Genomic DNA, 17,557 nt, shown 5'->3' on the forward strand with positions numbered 1-17,557 from the left:
TATTGACCTTGTATGAACTTATCCATAGCTATATCCTTACACCGAGAGAAATTATCTAGTCTCAGTGAAAAGAACCATGGTCATCTGGTAGAAAATTACTTTTGTATTTTTTGGAACGGAAAACAGTGTTTTTAGAAGCAAACTAACCTACCGCACATGAGGAAGTCATTATACTAATAATAAAAGGCGAGACCTCTTTTTGCGGCGCAGGCTTATCACTGAGTAGTAAACCGTCCACAAACAATAATATAGGAAGCCTAGTGACGGTGTAGTAAGTAGGCTATAGACTATAGGTTTGAGTCGAGATTACTCGCTTTCAGTTTACTCTGTTTTTGCGATAACCAATTATGTGAGAAATACCATACTGACATTCGGTTTTTAAAAGTTGTACGCGAACTAAATGCGTTTGTTAGATACTGACAGAGCAGCCCCGAGTCGAACAATCGCCGCCCGAGCTGTCTTCGTCAGCTAGTTTCACAATATCGTGCAATAGGTGTATTAATGTGATTTTTAGGTTTAACCCCGCAAACAATGCCAAAATAGTGTTTTCACTGCTTACAGAAAACTGAAATTTAAAAAAAAAAATTTTTATGAGGGTGACCCTCCCACACACTCCCTATCGAGCTGCCGCTCGGTCTGCGCAGCCTCATGCCTGGCACATACTGTCAACATTGTATATTTTTCCGTTTCCGCCCCTCCCCCCCACAATATATATTTCAAGGCTACGTTGCGACGGTACCAGCATACCCAGTTGTTGACACCCATTACATCACTCCTGTCTAACAAATGATAAAGCTGTGGTGTTACGGTGGCGGCATAGTATTTCACCATAACACCACAGCCACTCTAACCATTCATAATACATCTAACTATCCCTTTACGGCACTTCACTCCCTACACATTTCCCCTCGTCCTACTTTCCCAAACGTCAACAACACATCTCATACATCCAGTTCGCTGATTAACCCTTGTACCACGTCTACTGGATCCATTATAAAGTGTAGGTCGGGTGGCTCAATGTTCTGATCCTACATGTAAAATGAATTCCAAAATCATGTTCTACAATGATAAACACCAGTTAACTTTACTGAGTGCTCATCATCGGAATCGAAATTCATAACCAGTTGTATCTAGTGGAATATCTTGTAGATTAATTAGTTTAGTATTTTACACCATGATATCACTGACTTGTGAGTTCAGCAGTATTAAATGACAGCAGATATAAATTTTGAAGCTGTGATGATGAACTAATTATGCATTACTATAATATAAAGACATACACATAATAATACACATCAGGAACTGATACACAGACCATCTCTAACTTAAATTGTTTCAATGGCATTTAGTAATTGAACTGGACTATACAGGTCACAATTCTATGGAATACAATTACTGCTTGATAATGACTAGAAAACCTATTCAAAACCTTGCTCAGTCATAAGCAGTAATTGTATTCCATAGAATTGTGATCTGTATATGTCTCTAACTTAATGCTTTTCATTTATTATAAAAAAAAAGATTAATAAGAATTGGATGCAATATGAACTGTTAATGGTTTTGTTTAGGTCATGGTGGTGCTCAGCAAACTGGTAATGGAGCACAACAAGCAGGTAGTGGTACTTGTTTTGCGATGTGTGGGGTGGTTTTGGTTGGTGAAAGTTCTTTGACCTTTCCTGCATTTTAACAATGGAAAACCTTTAATGTGTTATATAAGCTTTCCAGTTTCGTAGTTGATCTGTAGAAACTAAAAGAGACCACTGCTGAGAATTTAAATATTAAATTATAAAATACAAATTTAATTAAACAGGCATATTATGTAAGAGCTAAATCTGCCTATTGCAGGTCTTTCTTTGAGCCTTAAATATGACACAGATTTCAAGTAGATTAGAACAGTTTGGCCATTTAATGATTTAATTGAAAAATGGAGAAGTCAGATGACCAGTACGGTAGTTGCGATTAATGCACACATCTTGTCAAAACTACAACCATTGATAGCGTTGCTCAAAATAAAGTAATTAAAAAGAAATTTTCGATTATATTCGATTATATTTATATTATCTCATTTTGAAATATTATAGCGAGAACGGCCAGCTCTTTATCTAAATCTTACATAATGCCCCTTTAATGAGTTGAAAATATTATATATTAATTCTTAGCAGTATCTCTCTTTAATGTAGAAACTTGTTTGGTCTGTAAAGAAAGTCAGTATGACACTGTATAGGTAACTTTTTTTATGAGGTTCATAATGGTTGTGATGATACATTAATTTCTGGTTGTAAATAGGGCCTATGGTCTAAAATGTTACAGAGTAGGATCACCTGCCTAACCCTGTGGATTTTCTCTGGCAAATTTTAATTCTTGTGGAATGTCGAAAATTACCAATTGGGCCTAATGTTCAGAAACGCATTTCTCAAGGACTTCTGGAATGATGGCAGTATGACAACTTAACCATTTGGGGCATTTTTATATACCCACATGGAAATGTGATCGTATAATGTTGTCTCCCCCGTCCGTCCGTCCACCATTTCTTTTGAACACTCTACAGACTACATTTATCATTTTATTGTTTTCAAATTGATATATGTTGTTGACATTAGTGAGATGAAGAAGCCTATTTAATGTCAATAAATTCCCTTTATCTCTTTTGGGGTTATAGCCTGTGTTTCACTTTATTGCACCTTGTGAACGCTCTAACGTCAAAAATGATCATCGCATCGGTACGAATTTAAGTGCATCCTTTAGATTAGTGAAATGAAGATGTCTGTTGAATTTCAGCAATTTCCGTTCATTACGTCTAGAGTTATGGCCATTGTTTCACTTTGGTGAACAATATGAATGCTTGAACAAATCATTATCCGATATGTATGAAATGTATGTGCATTATTTAAATTAGTAAGAAGAAAAAGGCTGTCAAATTTCATCAATTTCTGTTTATTACTTCCAGAGTTAAGGCCCTTGTTCAGTTTGTAGTACCTTGTGAACCCTCAGAGGACAAAAATTATAATTTGATCTGTATGAAATTGTCAGGTAAATGCCCCCCATTACCTACAAAAGATATAATATGTGATAACCCTTGTTGACTACTCGGACAATATATCTGCTGTGGGTGTATGTTTTGCTGTCTGGCAACCTATCTTTGTAACTGCAATCGTCATCCAATAAAAAAAAATGATATTTTTCATTTCATTTTATACTAACTTTTCATGCAAATCTGAAATGAAGTATATTTGGTTTTTTGATGACATGAGATATGGTTTACTGCACACACATTAAAATTATCTGGTTTTCTATTTTTCCTTCCTTACAAATATATCGGTCTTCTAATATTAGAGGGATTTTTTTTCTATAAGGACTGTTGACGGCTGCGAAAAGGTTGTAATTATCGTGGTATGGTCATATTGTAGAAGCTTGACTTGTCAATAATCTACCTGATTATTGAGCTTAAAGGCAGCGAGTACTTTTATACAGATTCATCATTAGATCTATATTGATCTTAAAGTTATTATCAGCATTATTCTACAACATTTTAAAACACAACTTTAAAGCCTTGACACAACTAATTTTATTTTAGGCTATAAACAAGAAAAAGGATATGGATTTCTAAGAATGATTGATATAATGTAGTGGCAGTGGCAGTTGATTTTATTGAACAAAATGCATGTGTAGAACTGTTACTGTAGATATAGAACATAACCGGGCTTTTTAGGAATCTTTTGTTGTGTTAATTTGATCATTTATACCCATCTATCACTTATTATCACTTAGTCTAATCTTATGTTAAAGAAGGAAATTAATTCTATGAGCAAAAACATGGAGTACCATTTTCTTACTGTTAGACAAAACATCAACTATAAACCATTGTTAAATGCTTACTACAAGAAAGGTAATCATATATCTGTGTTGATATCAGTTTTATATATCAAATAGATATACCGAAGAGTAACTATTGATACATGTATATTGATTTATTATTTAATTCATTAGTATTATATTCAAATATTTTAATGCTTTATATGCTAAAAGATTTTTCTGTTATTACTTTTCCTATTACTGCGCCTTAATTCTTTGTTAGATTTTTTTCTATTTCAATTCTTAGTCACTTGTACCAAGAGACAAATTTAGTTGATAACATAAAACACAAAAAGTTGTGTTAGCAATGTTTATTAAGAATTTGTAACCGAGTCAGTCAATTCCATGAAAAACAAGAATTTGGTTGTGTGCTGATTTTGATGCAAGATTGTCGTTCCATTATGATACAGTAATGTGAACACACTGAGCTCAGTAATTTGGGGGGAGTTTTGTTTTAAAATACTGTGTGTTTGAAGAAGGATAACTCAGAATTGTCTAGTATGGAAAAAGAGAAAGTAAAGCAAATACCAAAGCATAGCAATAAGTATTTGTATGATGTGAACTAGTTCCTAAACACATGAATGTAAATACATGTAGATGAAGCATTGAATAATTAGAATCAGTTGACTTGAATAAAAACTATGCAGGTCTCATTGCGAAACAAGAAGGCAATGGTAAATAATAATTCCTTGGGTCTGAAATTTATGAATTCTTTGGTAATTATTAAGAACAATCATGGTTTATTTAATTTTGAATTAGTATTCTGTTTTCATTGGTACTGATACTAGACGGATCTATCTATATTAAACACGCACAAAAATTCTAATGTCAGACCATTTCTTTTCCTTTTATATTGTGATTATGTGAAGGTGGGCTGGGGATGGGGGTGTATTTTTTTTTCTACATGTGAAATTAATGGAAACTAAAGGTAGCTGATTCATCAAATCAAATGTTATTGCATATTTAGGAGTATAAGCTTTTGATTCACATGTACCGGTAATATGCTTATATGTTGGTCTCTCATGTAATGATTAGATTTTTTAACCATACTAGATATCATTTTAGTGACAATACTAATTACTGATTTTTTGATTGCTGTAATGAAGCTACATGTAAACTAGAAATGGAAAACAGGATAATGAATTTATGTACCGTACATTCTGTAATATTAATACATTGTGAAAACTCTGTAGGTACATGCATCTAAGGTAATGGTTATGAAAAAATAAGGGGATATAATTTTTCATTCAATGTAATACTTATGATATATATTTGTAGGTCGTAGTCTGAATGTTAAGAAAAATGATGCTATAAAAGAATCAACAGACAGTAGTACAATAGAAGACGAAGATACTAAAGGTATGTATAAACAATACATTACTTTTTATGTGCCACACCTAGTTTGGGCATATATAGTCATCTCCAATGTCCGCCCATCCGCAGTCTACAGTGATATATGCAAAAGTTTTTGACTGATATTTTCCCAATTGGATGTGACTATTGCAAAGCTTAAAAAGATGATTTCTATCGATTATCAGTGTTCTACGTCATTTTGTTCCAGAGTTATCCCCTCTGTCTTTCTGAGAGAACAAATGCGATAAAGACTACAGTTTTTAAGAGATTTTTAATGTGAAGTCTTAATATCAGAATGGATGAACCCTGTTAATTTTCAAAAAACTTGTGAGCAAGATAGAGATTTGCCTTTTGGTTTTGAAACGTAGCTGCAGGTGGGCATATTTCCATGCTTTGAGTGGCTCTCTTTTTATTATATGGCCCTTGATCACTTTGATATATCTTGTGGTCGCTTTAGAGGCTAAAGTTGATATCCAATTGTCTTTAAATTTATACACAGTGTTAAAGATCATGAGATGAAGAATCCTGTTTATTTTCAAAGATTTCCGATAATTACTGCCACTTTGAAAAATCTTGTGAATGCTCTAGAGGCTAAAGTTAATATAAATTGTTCAAGGTCATGAGACAAACAATTGAAACAAATTCTAATGATTTGTGATAATTACTTAATGGGTTATTACTCATAAGATTTTCATACATTGTAAAAGTTTTCTTTACTGACAAAAGAAAAAATATGCAACAACCCTTGTTGACTGCTCGGACAACTTAGCTGCTGTGGGTGTATGTTTCGTTGCCTGGCAACCTATCTTATTGTTCACTGAGATACTAAGGGTGTTGGCATACATGTATTAAAATTAATAGAATCCTCCGTAGCCTACTTTCGTCTTAAATAAGTCAGTTTTTCTAATTTAACATACATAAAACACCAGCTAGATAATGACATGTTTATCAAAGACATTGATTAACCCATCATCTGATTTTGAGGTGTGTGTCATGCTCGACAATACCACTGATTATCTACTTCATGCAAAGAATAAAAATGCATATTAAAATTAATGTGTTAATTTTGTGCTCACAATAATTTCTTGATCTCTATATGTAAAACGGAAGCTGATATTTATTATACTATTGTGATGGATTTTAGAATATTGAATGTTACCATTTATATGAAATACAAGGATATAGAATAAATGAAACTAATGTATTCCTACTTGTATCAGGCAAACCAGAAATAGAATGTGAGTATAGGTTTGTGGTGTGATGACAAGTAGGACCTACCTCCAATATAATCACATCTAGCAAGACACAGCCAGTCAAACTATGCTTACTTCATTTTCATAATCAATCAGTTAAAAGTCACAGTTTTATTTATCAGAATCACATCATATAGTCTCATGGGCTACTACCCCTTACTATGACTTTGTGTATTTCTGTTTGCTGTGGTGCCATGCTGTTCACAATTAGTATATTGCATTCATTTTTGCTGTTTCATTTGTATTAAAACAAAATTTTGCCCCCCCCCCCTCCCCGTCCCCTCATTTTTTAAAAGATATATGTGTTTAAGGAATAAACAATAACTTCTTTTAAATTGAATTTAAAGTTATCAAGGTTATCCTAAGTAGGGTCAAGTTGAATAATTTTAAAGTATGTGAAAACTCTTTATATTGATCACAGTTTTGTAGTTTCAAGCAAAATTCAATCATATTTTAAAAAACACAGATCCTATTTCGTTTCATTTTTTATAGTACAAAATTTTGTTTTGCTTGTCTTTACTACAGTAGGATCTGGAAGAGTTGTTATCATTGACATGTTCTGGATGATGTGAGGGAGTAGCCAATGAAATGGTCTGTTACTGCCAGCTTTTGCCGTCAGGTGCACGGAACTGTGGCTAATCCACTAGAAAATCAATGCTGATTGGTTAATCAAATATTTGACATCATAGGGTCAAAAGCCGCTGGTATGACCTCTTGAACCGTGCCCCCCCCCCCCCCAAAAAAAAACAAACAAAAAACAAACTATTTTATTCAGATTGAGAAAAATTGTAAAATAGCATATAAAAAGAGCTTTGGTTTTGTTTAAGCTGATTTGAGTTTGATCATGAAATGAGTAATCAGATAATAATGTTTGCATGAATAAATATAAAGGGGCAGTACATGTAATTGTCAGAAATCCCTTGAACAGTAGTTGTTTGATCTGCATGGCTAATAGTTCTTGGTTTTTTTTTTAATTTTATGGATTTAGTTACCTGACAAGTGGTGTATATCATGTACCATATAATTCCGCTTTTTCTGATTAAAACATTAGCAAATTAACTAATCTGAATTTTGTGAACTAACTTTGTTAAATGGTCAGTTTTGTTTTATTGTGTCTTGTATTGAGAAGCTGGAGTTTGGAAACAACACATTTATTTTAGTTGATTTCAAATAATTCTGCTAGTAATATTTTTATGGAACAAAGCAAAACTATAAACTAAATCATTGTTTGTAGAGAAAAACAAACTATTAGAAGTGTTAAATTGACATCAATAGAAATATCTGCTGTAGAGCTAATAACCTTCCATGGGATATTTACTCTATGTAATCTCTACCATCATTGATTTATTGATGTCAGCAGCATTAAAGGAATGATAATGACTACAGGCGCTTAAGTCTAATGATTTTATTTGACCAGATGGAAGAAGTATAATAGGTTGTCTTGCAAAGAACAAATTATTGCAGGACTTTTGTTTTTGTTGGGATCTGGTATAATCCTGCTTGAGAAGATGAGTTCTATTGGCATTAATCAGCTTTTTATTCTTCAGCCACTGACAGAAATGTACAAACTATCATTCCTGAACTAAAATGTACCCAAGGAAATGTTTATCTATTTTCAGGTTAATTTTGAAGAAAATATAGAAATACTATTTTTTGCCCCCAAAATACAAGATAGAACCCAGATAATATAATAATAATGGAATAAAAGTACACTTACATATATAAATATTACAAAAAAGGACTTTTCTGATCTCTTAATTTGGTAATTCTCATGTTAACACCTTTTTCAGGTCGAAAACAAGAAATAGTTAAATTAACAGAACAATTGTTACAAGCTATAACTGGTGGTGATTATGATACTTATACGTAAGTTTACATTTAAAACTTACTTATCCCTTTAAGAGCATAAATATTTGGTGTTTGTTTGTCTCCCACAGATATTTGGTTTGTCTAAATAAAGGAGGATGTCTTGTACCGGCCGGTACATCATTTGAGGGATTGTAGATTCCTAGAAAACTACTATATTATTAAAATTGAATCTTGGAAAGAAATATCAGTCAAAAATGGTTCATTTCTGTTCAGTATTTACCAAGATATTGTGAATTGCAAATTTCACAAAACAATTGGCATTCCCTGCAGACAATATAAAACTGGATATGGTCAAAATTCAACTTTGTCAAAATAATCATAAGTACCCTTATTAAAAACAGATTGATCAAAAAAAGCCATCTTTATTTGTCTGACCACATAACAATAATAGTAATGAAATCTTTTCCCTATTATCTCATTTTGTATACATGCTTGTAATTGTTATAAAAATAGCTTTGCATTAAATTAGATGGGTCAAACTCAAAGGAAACTTTCTTGATGCATTTATCCTATGATTTCAGAAAATTGATAGATCCTAATTTGACCAGCTTTGAACCTGAAGCACTAGGAAATCTTATTGTTGGTATGGACTTCCATAAATTCTATTTTGATCATGGTAAGTATATTTAACTTTTAAAAAACACCCTTTGTTAATGTTTAAATTTGCTCATAACTTTAATTTTTTCAGTTCTAATTTCTTATTAATAAAGAGCTTTATTAAGACTAGATTGTAATTATGTAATATTTAAAATCATCCATATAGTTTTACATATATATCAAATTTTTATTACTGTGTTTATGTCTTAATAATAATCATCATATCATAAAAGCATGTGCCTGTTTAACAATTACTTTCTTTATTGTCTGTTGGATTATAAATGTCAGGTTTCTGGAATAAGTATATTATCCTATATGCATATATTGAAGAAGTTGATTTGATTATATTTGATGTGTTTCATGTATTTTCATTTTTTAAAGAGAAAACGTGATTGTGCAAGTTGACTTAATTCTTGTTTTTTTGCAAATATTTGATAGCTGAAGAGCTAATGGCCACTTCACAACAAAGTCTGAATTGACAGTTCACAAAATACATGTAAATAAAATTATATGTTAGCACATCAGACTATATCCAATCAACAAATTGTCCAATATTTGACTAAAAGTAGAATATCAAAGCTTGTTGGAGTATTTACATTTTGTTTAAATTTGAATCGAAATAAGCTAATGTATTTATTAATGAGAAATCCTGACATTTTGAAAGTTATTTCAGTTGCTTTGTCACTTTTATGTCTCACATAATACAGTGCTCAAGATAAAGGGTAAAAATGCTTTTACAATATTGTTACTCTACGGTATACTACTTAGCTTGAGAGCCATCATGGCTCAGTGGGTGTAGCCCTAGCTCACAGACCAAAAGGGTCCGGGTTCAATCCAAATGTTGGCAGAAAAAGGTCCTCAGGATTTTCCAGGCTGGTTTTCCCTCTTTTCATTGGTGCAGGATGGAGGGATAGGACGGATCACAGAGATCGACACATTTTCTAGTTGAAACCCTTGACAGATGGAATTTAAGGAAGAGTATGCAGAAACACTGCTGTCGGCTCAAAATTTCTATCTACATGACTTATGCCCTGTTTGTGCAGAAAAGTAGCATGTTAAACCCCATTTTATTCTATTACCACTAGGTGATCCAAAAAATATACTTGAAATAGGAATAATTACAAGACTGAACAGACTATACAATGGAAAGCTAAAACATAATCTATGTATTTGTTAAAGTTTAATTCTGGGTTAAGGTTTGAGTGTTCAGCAGGTTATAATTACAGAATGCAACTGAATCTGCTGCGTTCGTATAATTGAAGAAACATTTGGAATTCTTATGCCCTTTATCTGAAGCACTACTGCATGTTTTAGTGAATTGACTCTCTAACCCGAGCATAATATATACTGCTATAACTTGATTTGATTGATCAAAATATCAGTAAATTTATAAGTTGAATAACACAAATAACCATCATTTCTTGTAATACTGCTATACATGCATCTTATACCCTTGATTTCTATTCCAATTTCTTTTGTAGAGCATTTAGTTTTTTTGTTGTTTTTTTTTTCATTTGTATTAGTTGGTAGAAGTAGCTTTTAGTTTTATGGGTTATTGATTATTTAAAAGCTAATGGTCTGTCTGAGTGAACTACAACATTAGAGTTATTTCCCTTCTTATTATTGAAGCCAAGAATTGATGAGAAACGAAATGGTTATACATATATATTTGTGTGCGTATGTGGCTTCTTCCATTATTGGTTCTTGTTTAAAATGGCAGACCATGTAACTCTTTTAATGTTGTAATGTCTCATTATTATTTTGCTAATAACAATGTTATACTCTGATACATACAACTATCAACTTGTTTTGGTGTTTCAACTATGTCTTTGGACAGTTATGAAAATGCTTTGCATTTCATGCATTTTTCATTTATATATCTTGATTTGCCCTTTAAAATTTTCCAGTTAGAATTATTATATGTGGCATTCTTAATTTTTGTCAAAAAGTTTTTTTAAAATCTGTTCAAATTTTTGCTTTAGAGAAACTTACAAGTAGATGACTATACAGAATCAAAAATACTTTTGTTTTTAAAAACATGTTGGTGCACAAATTAAGAGCTGTTGCCATATAAAATTTACTTTCTTTAGAATTTTATGTGTCTTAAACTCAAATATATAAAAATATTCATACAAGCCAGCCCATGCTCCATGTCTTTCCATGTACTTGTACATATTTCTGACTTATGAGATGTACCGGTATGTGAACAATTTGGCGTAATTTGCCTTTTGAATGGAAATTTCAAAAACACATTTTGTTTGTTTTTTTTCCAATAGAGTTAGATTTCCATTTTAAACTAAGTAAGTTTCTCCTCATGAAATAACTATTATTAATTTAGATACAATTGGTGAATTCTGAAGAATTTAAGTGTACTGTAGCTACTGTCCTTTTAGCTTTATGAATATTATATAATTGTATGTATCAAAGTGTACACAAAACTTTATAATTACTTCACTGTGCAATGTATGGGACATGGTCTTCAAATCTTTTAGTTGTTCTATTATGTTGCTTCCAGAATTAAATATTGAGGGTAAATTGTGTTCTCAGACACTCTCCTACAGGATAGAATTATTTCTGTTAGTAGATTGGTCTAGAAGATATATGTCAGAGTATTTCCCACTTCTTGGAATGTAGAATAAGTAAATGTTTTTAGTTTAAATTAGTGTAGAAAATTGCCACTCCATCATGTCTACCCATGTAAATTGTATCCACTTTGTATATAGATATAAAATAGTTGTATGTAAATATGGAGGTTATATAGTAGATTCAGTTCAAACACTTTGCAGTATTGTCTTGGCACCTATATAGATATATGTATGTTAGATAATATACATGTATTTCTGATGTTGTACTTCATATAAATACCAAACTTCATTATCATATAGTATCCAGTCTGTAATATATTTAATGATTGTATTAAACCCATCCTTAATAATATGTAGATAATTAATCGTGTAATATTCATATAGTAATATAATCATAGACATAACTTTATCTTTGAAAATCTATCCTTAGTTTTTGAGTGATATTATGATATTTATATAGTTTTTGGGAATGCTTTTTCCTTATTAGGAGCTTGTACTGCTGGAGTGGCTCAGTACCTCCCGAAGAGTGACAACACTTTTTCTCGTCATGCTACGGGTATTATTTTAATATCTTGTTCTCTTCCCCAATTAATGACACAATAAGTGTAGTGTCTGAGAACCAGTATTTCCTTGGACGTTGTACTGTGATGTTAGTTCTCCTCTAATTTTCACCTTTAGTATATTCCCTTAGTTGTTTACTTTTGTTTATGTACTTGACTCTTAACTATTTTTGTTATTCAGTGTTTATTGTTGTTTTTACATGGGAAAGTAGATTGAACTGGGTCAAATTTGCAATGAGATTTTTTTTTTTTTTTTTAACACAATCTTAATTTAAGATATTGGTTAGTACAAATATATGTATTGTGATGTTATAATTAGCCAAAATATTATAAGCTAGTTGATGAAATTTTATAGGTGATCGGGGGCTTTAACTTTATCTTTTATTTCTGCCCTTTCATTATGTTTTAGTGTTGTCTTGTGTCTTAAAATCTTCATTTAGTTTGTAAAATATAGTTTGTACAGATTCTCTCCCTCGGAAGTATATAAATTTGTTTTGAATTTTGTCTTGTATCTAGCCAGCAATATATTATTGTCACCTCTACATTTAACATTCTTTCAAGGTCTTGCCAAAGTTTTTTGAGTCAACATTAAATTTGATTATTAATCATTTTATTATTTGAATGAAAACTGATACCATAACATTTTAGTGAAATTGTGAGATGTGTAAATAAAAGTTTGACACCTTAGAGAGTATAGATTATTTGAATTTTATAAACAAATAGAAAAACGAGAAATAATACCCATAAAGTCACCTATGTATGCTAGGTAAAATTTTGGCCAATAATAATGTCTTCTATAGCATTGCATGTACAAATAGCATCTTGTGGAATGTTTCGGAAATTGTATAGTTTGTTGTTAGTTGAATATAAGCACAGGAATCTGACCTTCTATCCGTATATATATATGCATACACCATGTCGTACCAGACAATATATAATAAAAAGCAACAGGCATGCAATGCCTGTTGAAAACTCGATCTTACCTGCTCTCGCTTCGGCTCGTTTTTTTTCAACAATTCGTAATGTCAGGCAACCAAACTTCTAAAATGGCCGAATGATTAACACATAATAAGGAGTAGGGTCGTCTCATGCATCAGTGAAACGTCTATACATATTCGGCGAATATCGGTAGAATCCCTCAACCCCAGCAACAAAAAAACCGAGGTCTGTCGAATGCGTCTATTTGTGTGACGTCAGCGCATGGCGGCCGTGACAAAATGAAAATGGACGAAAACGCTGTAAATATTGGAAACAAGTGGCGATGATATCGTTTTGTCAGAGTATTTATGCAAATCAAAACGACTAGATTGAAGAAAAAACATATCTGTGTGAATTGACAGAAGTTTGGTTGCCTGACATTACGAATTGTTGAAAAAAACCGAGCCGAAGCGAGAGCAGGTAAGATCGAGTTTTCAACAGGCATTGCATTCCTGTTGTTTTTTTATTATATATTGTCTGGTACGACATGGTGTATGCATATATATACAGATAGAAGGTCAGATTCCTGTGATATAAGTAAAGCTAAAACACTGATAAAGATATGTTCACTTGAGCACATGTTAACTAATTATTCCACTTAACCAATTTGTATGTATAATATATTTTTATTGACCAGAAAAGATAAAAATTATGGACATGATTTTAATACAACAATAAATAAAACAAATTGATTATTTTAGGCTTGCAGCCAAAATTTCTAGCTTGCTTAGAAATGCAATTCTGCTACATGGTCCTCGTAGCTAAGCAAACTATACATTCTTGGAAAGCTTATCACACCAGGAACACAAATCCAAGAGTTCCAAAAAAATTGTTTGCAATAACACGATTTAGGACCTAATGAAAATGGCCACAATTGTCAAGTAAAGGCTATAGTTATACTAATAATTCTGAAGTTGGCATAAAATTAAATATTGGCAAAAGCAACTGATGCCTTCATCCTTGGCAAAAAATTTTGATTTTGTGTCGTTTCTTTATAGTTCAAAATTTTGTTTTTTTCTTGTCTTTACTACACTAGGATCTGGAAGAGTTCTTATATAACCCGCGTTCTGGATGTTGCCAATGAAACGGTCTGTTACGGCGAGTTTTTGGCGTGAGTTGCATGGAACTGTGGGTAACCGACTAGAAACATCAATACTGATTGGTTAATCAAATGTCTGATTATCATAGGGTCAAAAGCCGCTCGTATGACCTCAGACACGTCCTCCTGCTACAACTGGTCAGGTCTTCATGTAGTAGAGGTCATCGAAAGTATATGAAACGAAATATAGATCTATAATGCTGGGTTCTTAATCCATTTTAAAACGAACTGTTCAGAATTGGGTCGAATGAGGTCCTAGTAGAAAATTTGTTAATTATAAGCTTCCATCCCTTTTAACATAACTAGATTTCAACAAAAATAATTCTTGGCAATTTGTTATGGAAAATGTCGTATTTTAATGTAGGCCTATGTGTTTACCACAAAAATAACGACCTTTTGAAATTTTCCATATTTAATTCACGTACCAGCTTGAAGTTCACGTCAGTAATATTCCAGAATAAATTGTTGTCTTCATTTATTCGATGAAGAGGTAATGCCGTATAAACTTCGAGCCCAGTCATTCTCAAGAGGAAATGGAAGAAAAAAGAAAAAGACGTTCAGTTCGACATTATGTGCGAAAATGCACTATATTATATGTCTCACATGCCCATAATTTTGATCTGTTTATGGTGAAAAACACTGTCAGCAAGCACAAAAACATTGAAGCAGATGAAATACATGTCACTTGCAAGCTGTCAATCAAACCTCGTGATGTAAACAATTAGCCATGTGGCGTGAATTGAGGCACAGTGTACTGTTCAGTATGAGTGAATTTATGCGACGGCTTTGTGTACTTGTGTACTCACTGAGCCCTACATCCTTCACCACTTACAAGGGGAAACCACACTGGAATAGTATCAAACCCTGGACCTCACAGTAAGTGAGCCAACCCTTTTCTGAGTGACCGTGTCTCACTTGCACTGATGACACTTGCATGGAAAGCAGGAATACTAGCTGTACATGTATATTGCAACCCCCACCCCCAAAAAAAGAAAGAAAAAAAAAGAATTGTAATGCATGGTGTATGCTCATCATCATTATCTGGGTTTTTCCAGAACAGTAAGGTAAAACATTAAACCCCATTTGATTTCTTTTCTCTTCATTACATTATTGTCACTCCCCATTACAGTATTATTTAGTTTTGGCCATATATCTATTTTAGTGAGGAAACTAAATATTTATAGATGGTTTGTTTCGGTTTAAATATTTGTTAGAACTTTAGCCTCCTAACTGAAATAAAGGTTTACAGATATTATAGTAGAAATGATTTTGGGGGAGAACTTACTGTATGTTGGCCCTTGTCTGTTGTTAAATTCTATTTGGTTTATCAAATACCGGTAAATTGTTTAAACTAAATATTGTTATCAATAGTTATTGATATTTTTCATAAACTGTTAATGGATTTCCCTTGTCTATGTTTTCAGCATTTTTGTTTATATCAAAATTTAACCCAATACTCAATTCTTTGCCAAGGATGAAGGCATCGGGTGTTTTCACCAATATTTAATTTTATGCCAACTTCAGAATTGTTAGAATATAGTATTTACTTGACAATTATGATGATTTTCAAAAAGCCCGGAATCTTGCAAACATTTTTCTTGGAATTCTTGGATTTATGTTCACGCTAGAAATATGATTGCAGGCCCATTACAGAACATCACCATAAGTCTACCAGTGATATCTTAATACTTGCATAAATTTTCATGTAGTGCCATCCCTCTTGGTTCGTGGCTACATATGTATTAAATTTTTAAGATTGTTAAAATAACCTTCTCTTCAAGTACCCCAAAAGGTCTATTTTTAGTGGCAAATATATTTCCGCAGTATTTATGGTGATATATATATGATCTTGACGTACAATCACAGAAATATATCTTTAATAGATTTAATGCAAATTTAGGTGACCCATCACAAGTAGCTCCTGGTATCTTAGAGCTAAAACATTGATTGTTAGTCACAGATGATTTATCCTTTTGTATTAGTAACAATACTAAAAGTGTTTTAATTAATGATAATAAATAATGGCTGTTTTGTCTCTTGTATTTCCTAGGGACCACTATGTGATTCTGTCTTACAGGATACTCCCCTTGCCATCATTTAACACAAGAAATCATACAAATTCATCCTTTCATCCAACCTGTAAATAGGCGATTAAAGACGTGTTGGTATCAACAGACTGACCAAATATGGATAAATGTTTGAAAACTTTGTAATTTCTAAACATTTTGAGATTGTTCGAATGTCAGAACTAAAATTTCATTATGATTAATTGTATAGATAATTGATTATACTATGTTATTTAGATATCTTTTTTTTATATGTTTCAGTTCTCATTGCTCATGCATTATCTATTTCAGTGCTGTCTAAAAATAATAAGGCTGTGAATACAAGCATGGTGAATCCTCATGTACATTTACTTGGTGATGATTCTGCATGTATTGCATATGTTCGACTTACACAATACATTGACAGGTAAAGTTATTATTAAATTTTATATGAAATGGAGAAATGTACATGCTTTTTCTGATCAACATGGTATCACAGAATTTTTATACACCCACATATTCATGTGGACATATATTGTCGTCGCCCCTGTCCGTCCGTCCACATGGATTATGGCCCCTGATTGTACGAAAAATCGCGTTTTTAGCTTGTGGACCCTATAGAGGTCACAATTTTTATCCGATCGTGTTGAAACTGAAATGTAAGTTTATAACCCTAAGATCTCGGTTCCTTTCGATATTTGCGCATATCGGACTGTAACTTCCTGAATTGTGGCCCCTGATTGTACGCAAAATCATGTTTTTAGCTTGAAGACCCTATACAGGTCATGATTTTTATCCTATTTAAACAAACGTTTCAATATATCACCGTTACACCCTAAAGATGGTAGAGTTCGAATTTCGTGAAAATCGGCCCAAATCGGTATATCAATATCAAGGTTGTGGACCCTCTAGAGGTCACAATTTTTATCTGATTTTGATGAAATTTGAAATACATGTTTATAACCCAAAGATCTTGGTTCCTGTCAATATTCGCACGTATTGGATTGTATCTTCCTGAATGATGGCCCTTGAATGTACAAAAAATTATGTTTTTAGCTTGCAGTCCATGTAGAGGTCACAATTTTTATCTGATTTAAAAAAAACTTGTGAATCTATCACCATTACACACTAAGATCTTGGTTCCGTAACTTCCTGGATTATGGCTCCTGATTGTTTGATTGCGGATTCTCTCGAGGTCACAATTTTTTTTTCCGATTTTAAAAACCGTTTGGATATATCACCATTCCACCATAATGAAGGTTGAATTCAAATTTTGGGAAAATCAAAATTAAACTGCCTGACAAAATGGCCGCTCTTTGTACCCAAATTGTGTAAAAGATTGCTACGAAGGTTGTGGAACCTCTAG

The 17,557-nt window shown here is 32.4% G+C and overlaps 1 protein-coding gene across 15 annotated transcripts in view; it reads left to right on the top strand.

Annotated features, from left to right (window-relative positions):
• Positions 1-17,557, top strand: part of LOC126811891 (calcium/calmodulin-dependent protein kinase type II subunit delta) — a 100,626-nt gene that overhangs the window by 78,695 nt on the left and 4,374 nt on the right. For 3 of the 15 annotated variants that reach the window (XM_050537923.1, XM_050537922.1, XM_050537924.1), the window contains exons 13-19: positions 1,569-1,613; positions 5,131-5,211; positions 6,426-6,443; positions 8,249-8,324; positions 8,849-8,943; positions 11,997-12,065; positions 16,504-16,618. In XM_050537923.1, coding sequence (XP_050393880.1) covers positions 1,569-1,613; positions 5,131-5,211; positions 6,426-6,443; positions 8,249-8,324; positions 8,849-8,943; positions 11,997-12,065; positions 16,504-16,618 — 499 coding nt within the window. Of the gene's footprint in view, positions 1-1,568; positions 1,614-5,130; positions 5,212-6,425; positions 6,444-8,248; positions 8,325-8,848; positions 8,958-11,996; positions 12,066-16,503; positions 16,623-17,557 lie in introns of those variants that run through there. The other 12 variants (XM_050537926.1, XM_050537927.1, XM_050537933.1 and 9 more) reach the window with 9 other exon arrangements.

Source organism: Patella vulgata, chromosome 2 (assembly GCF_932274485.2).
Source record: "Patella vulgata chromosome 2, xgPatVulg1.2, whole genome shotgun sequence".
Taxonomy (NCBI): domain Eukaryota; kingdom Metazoa; phylum Mollusca; class Gastropoda; family Patellidae; genus Patella; species Patella vulgata.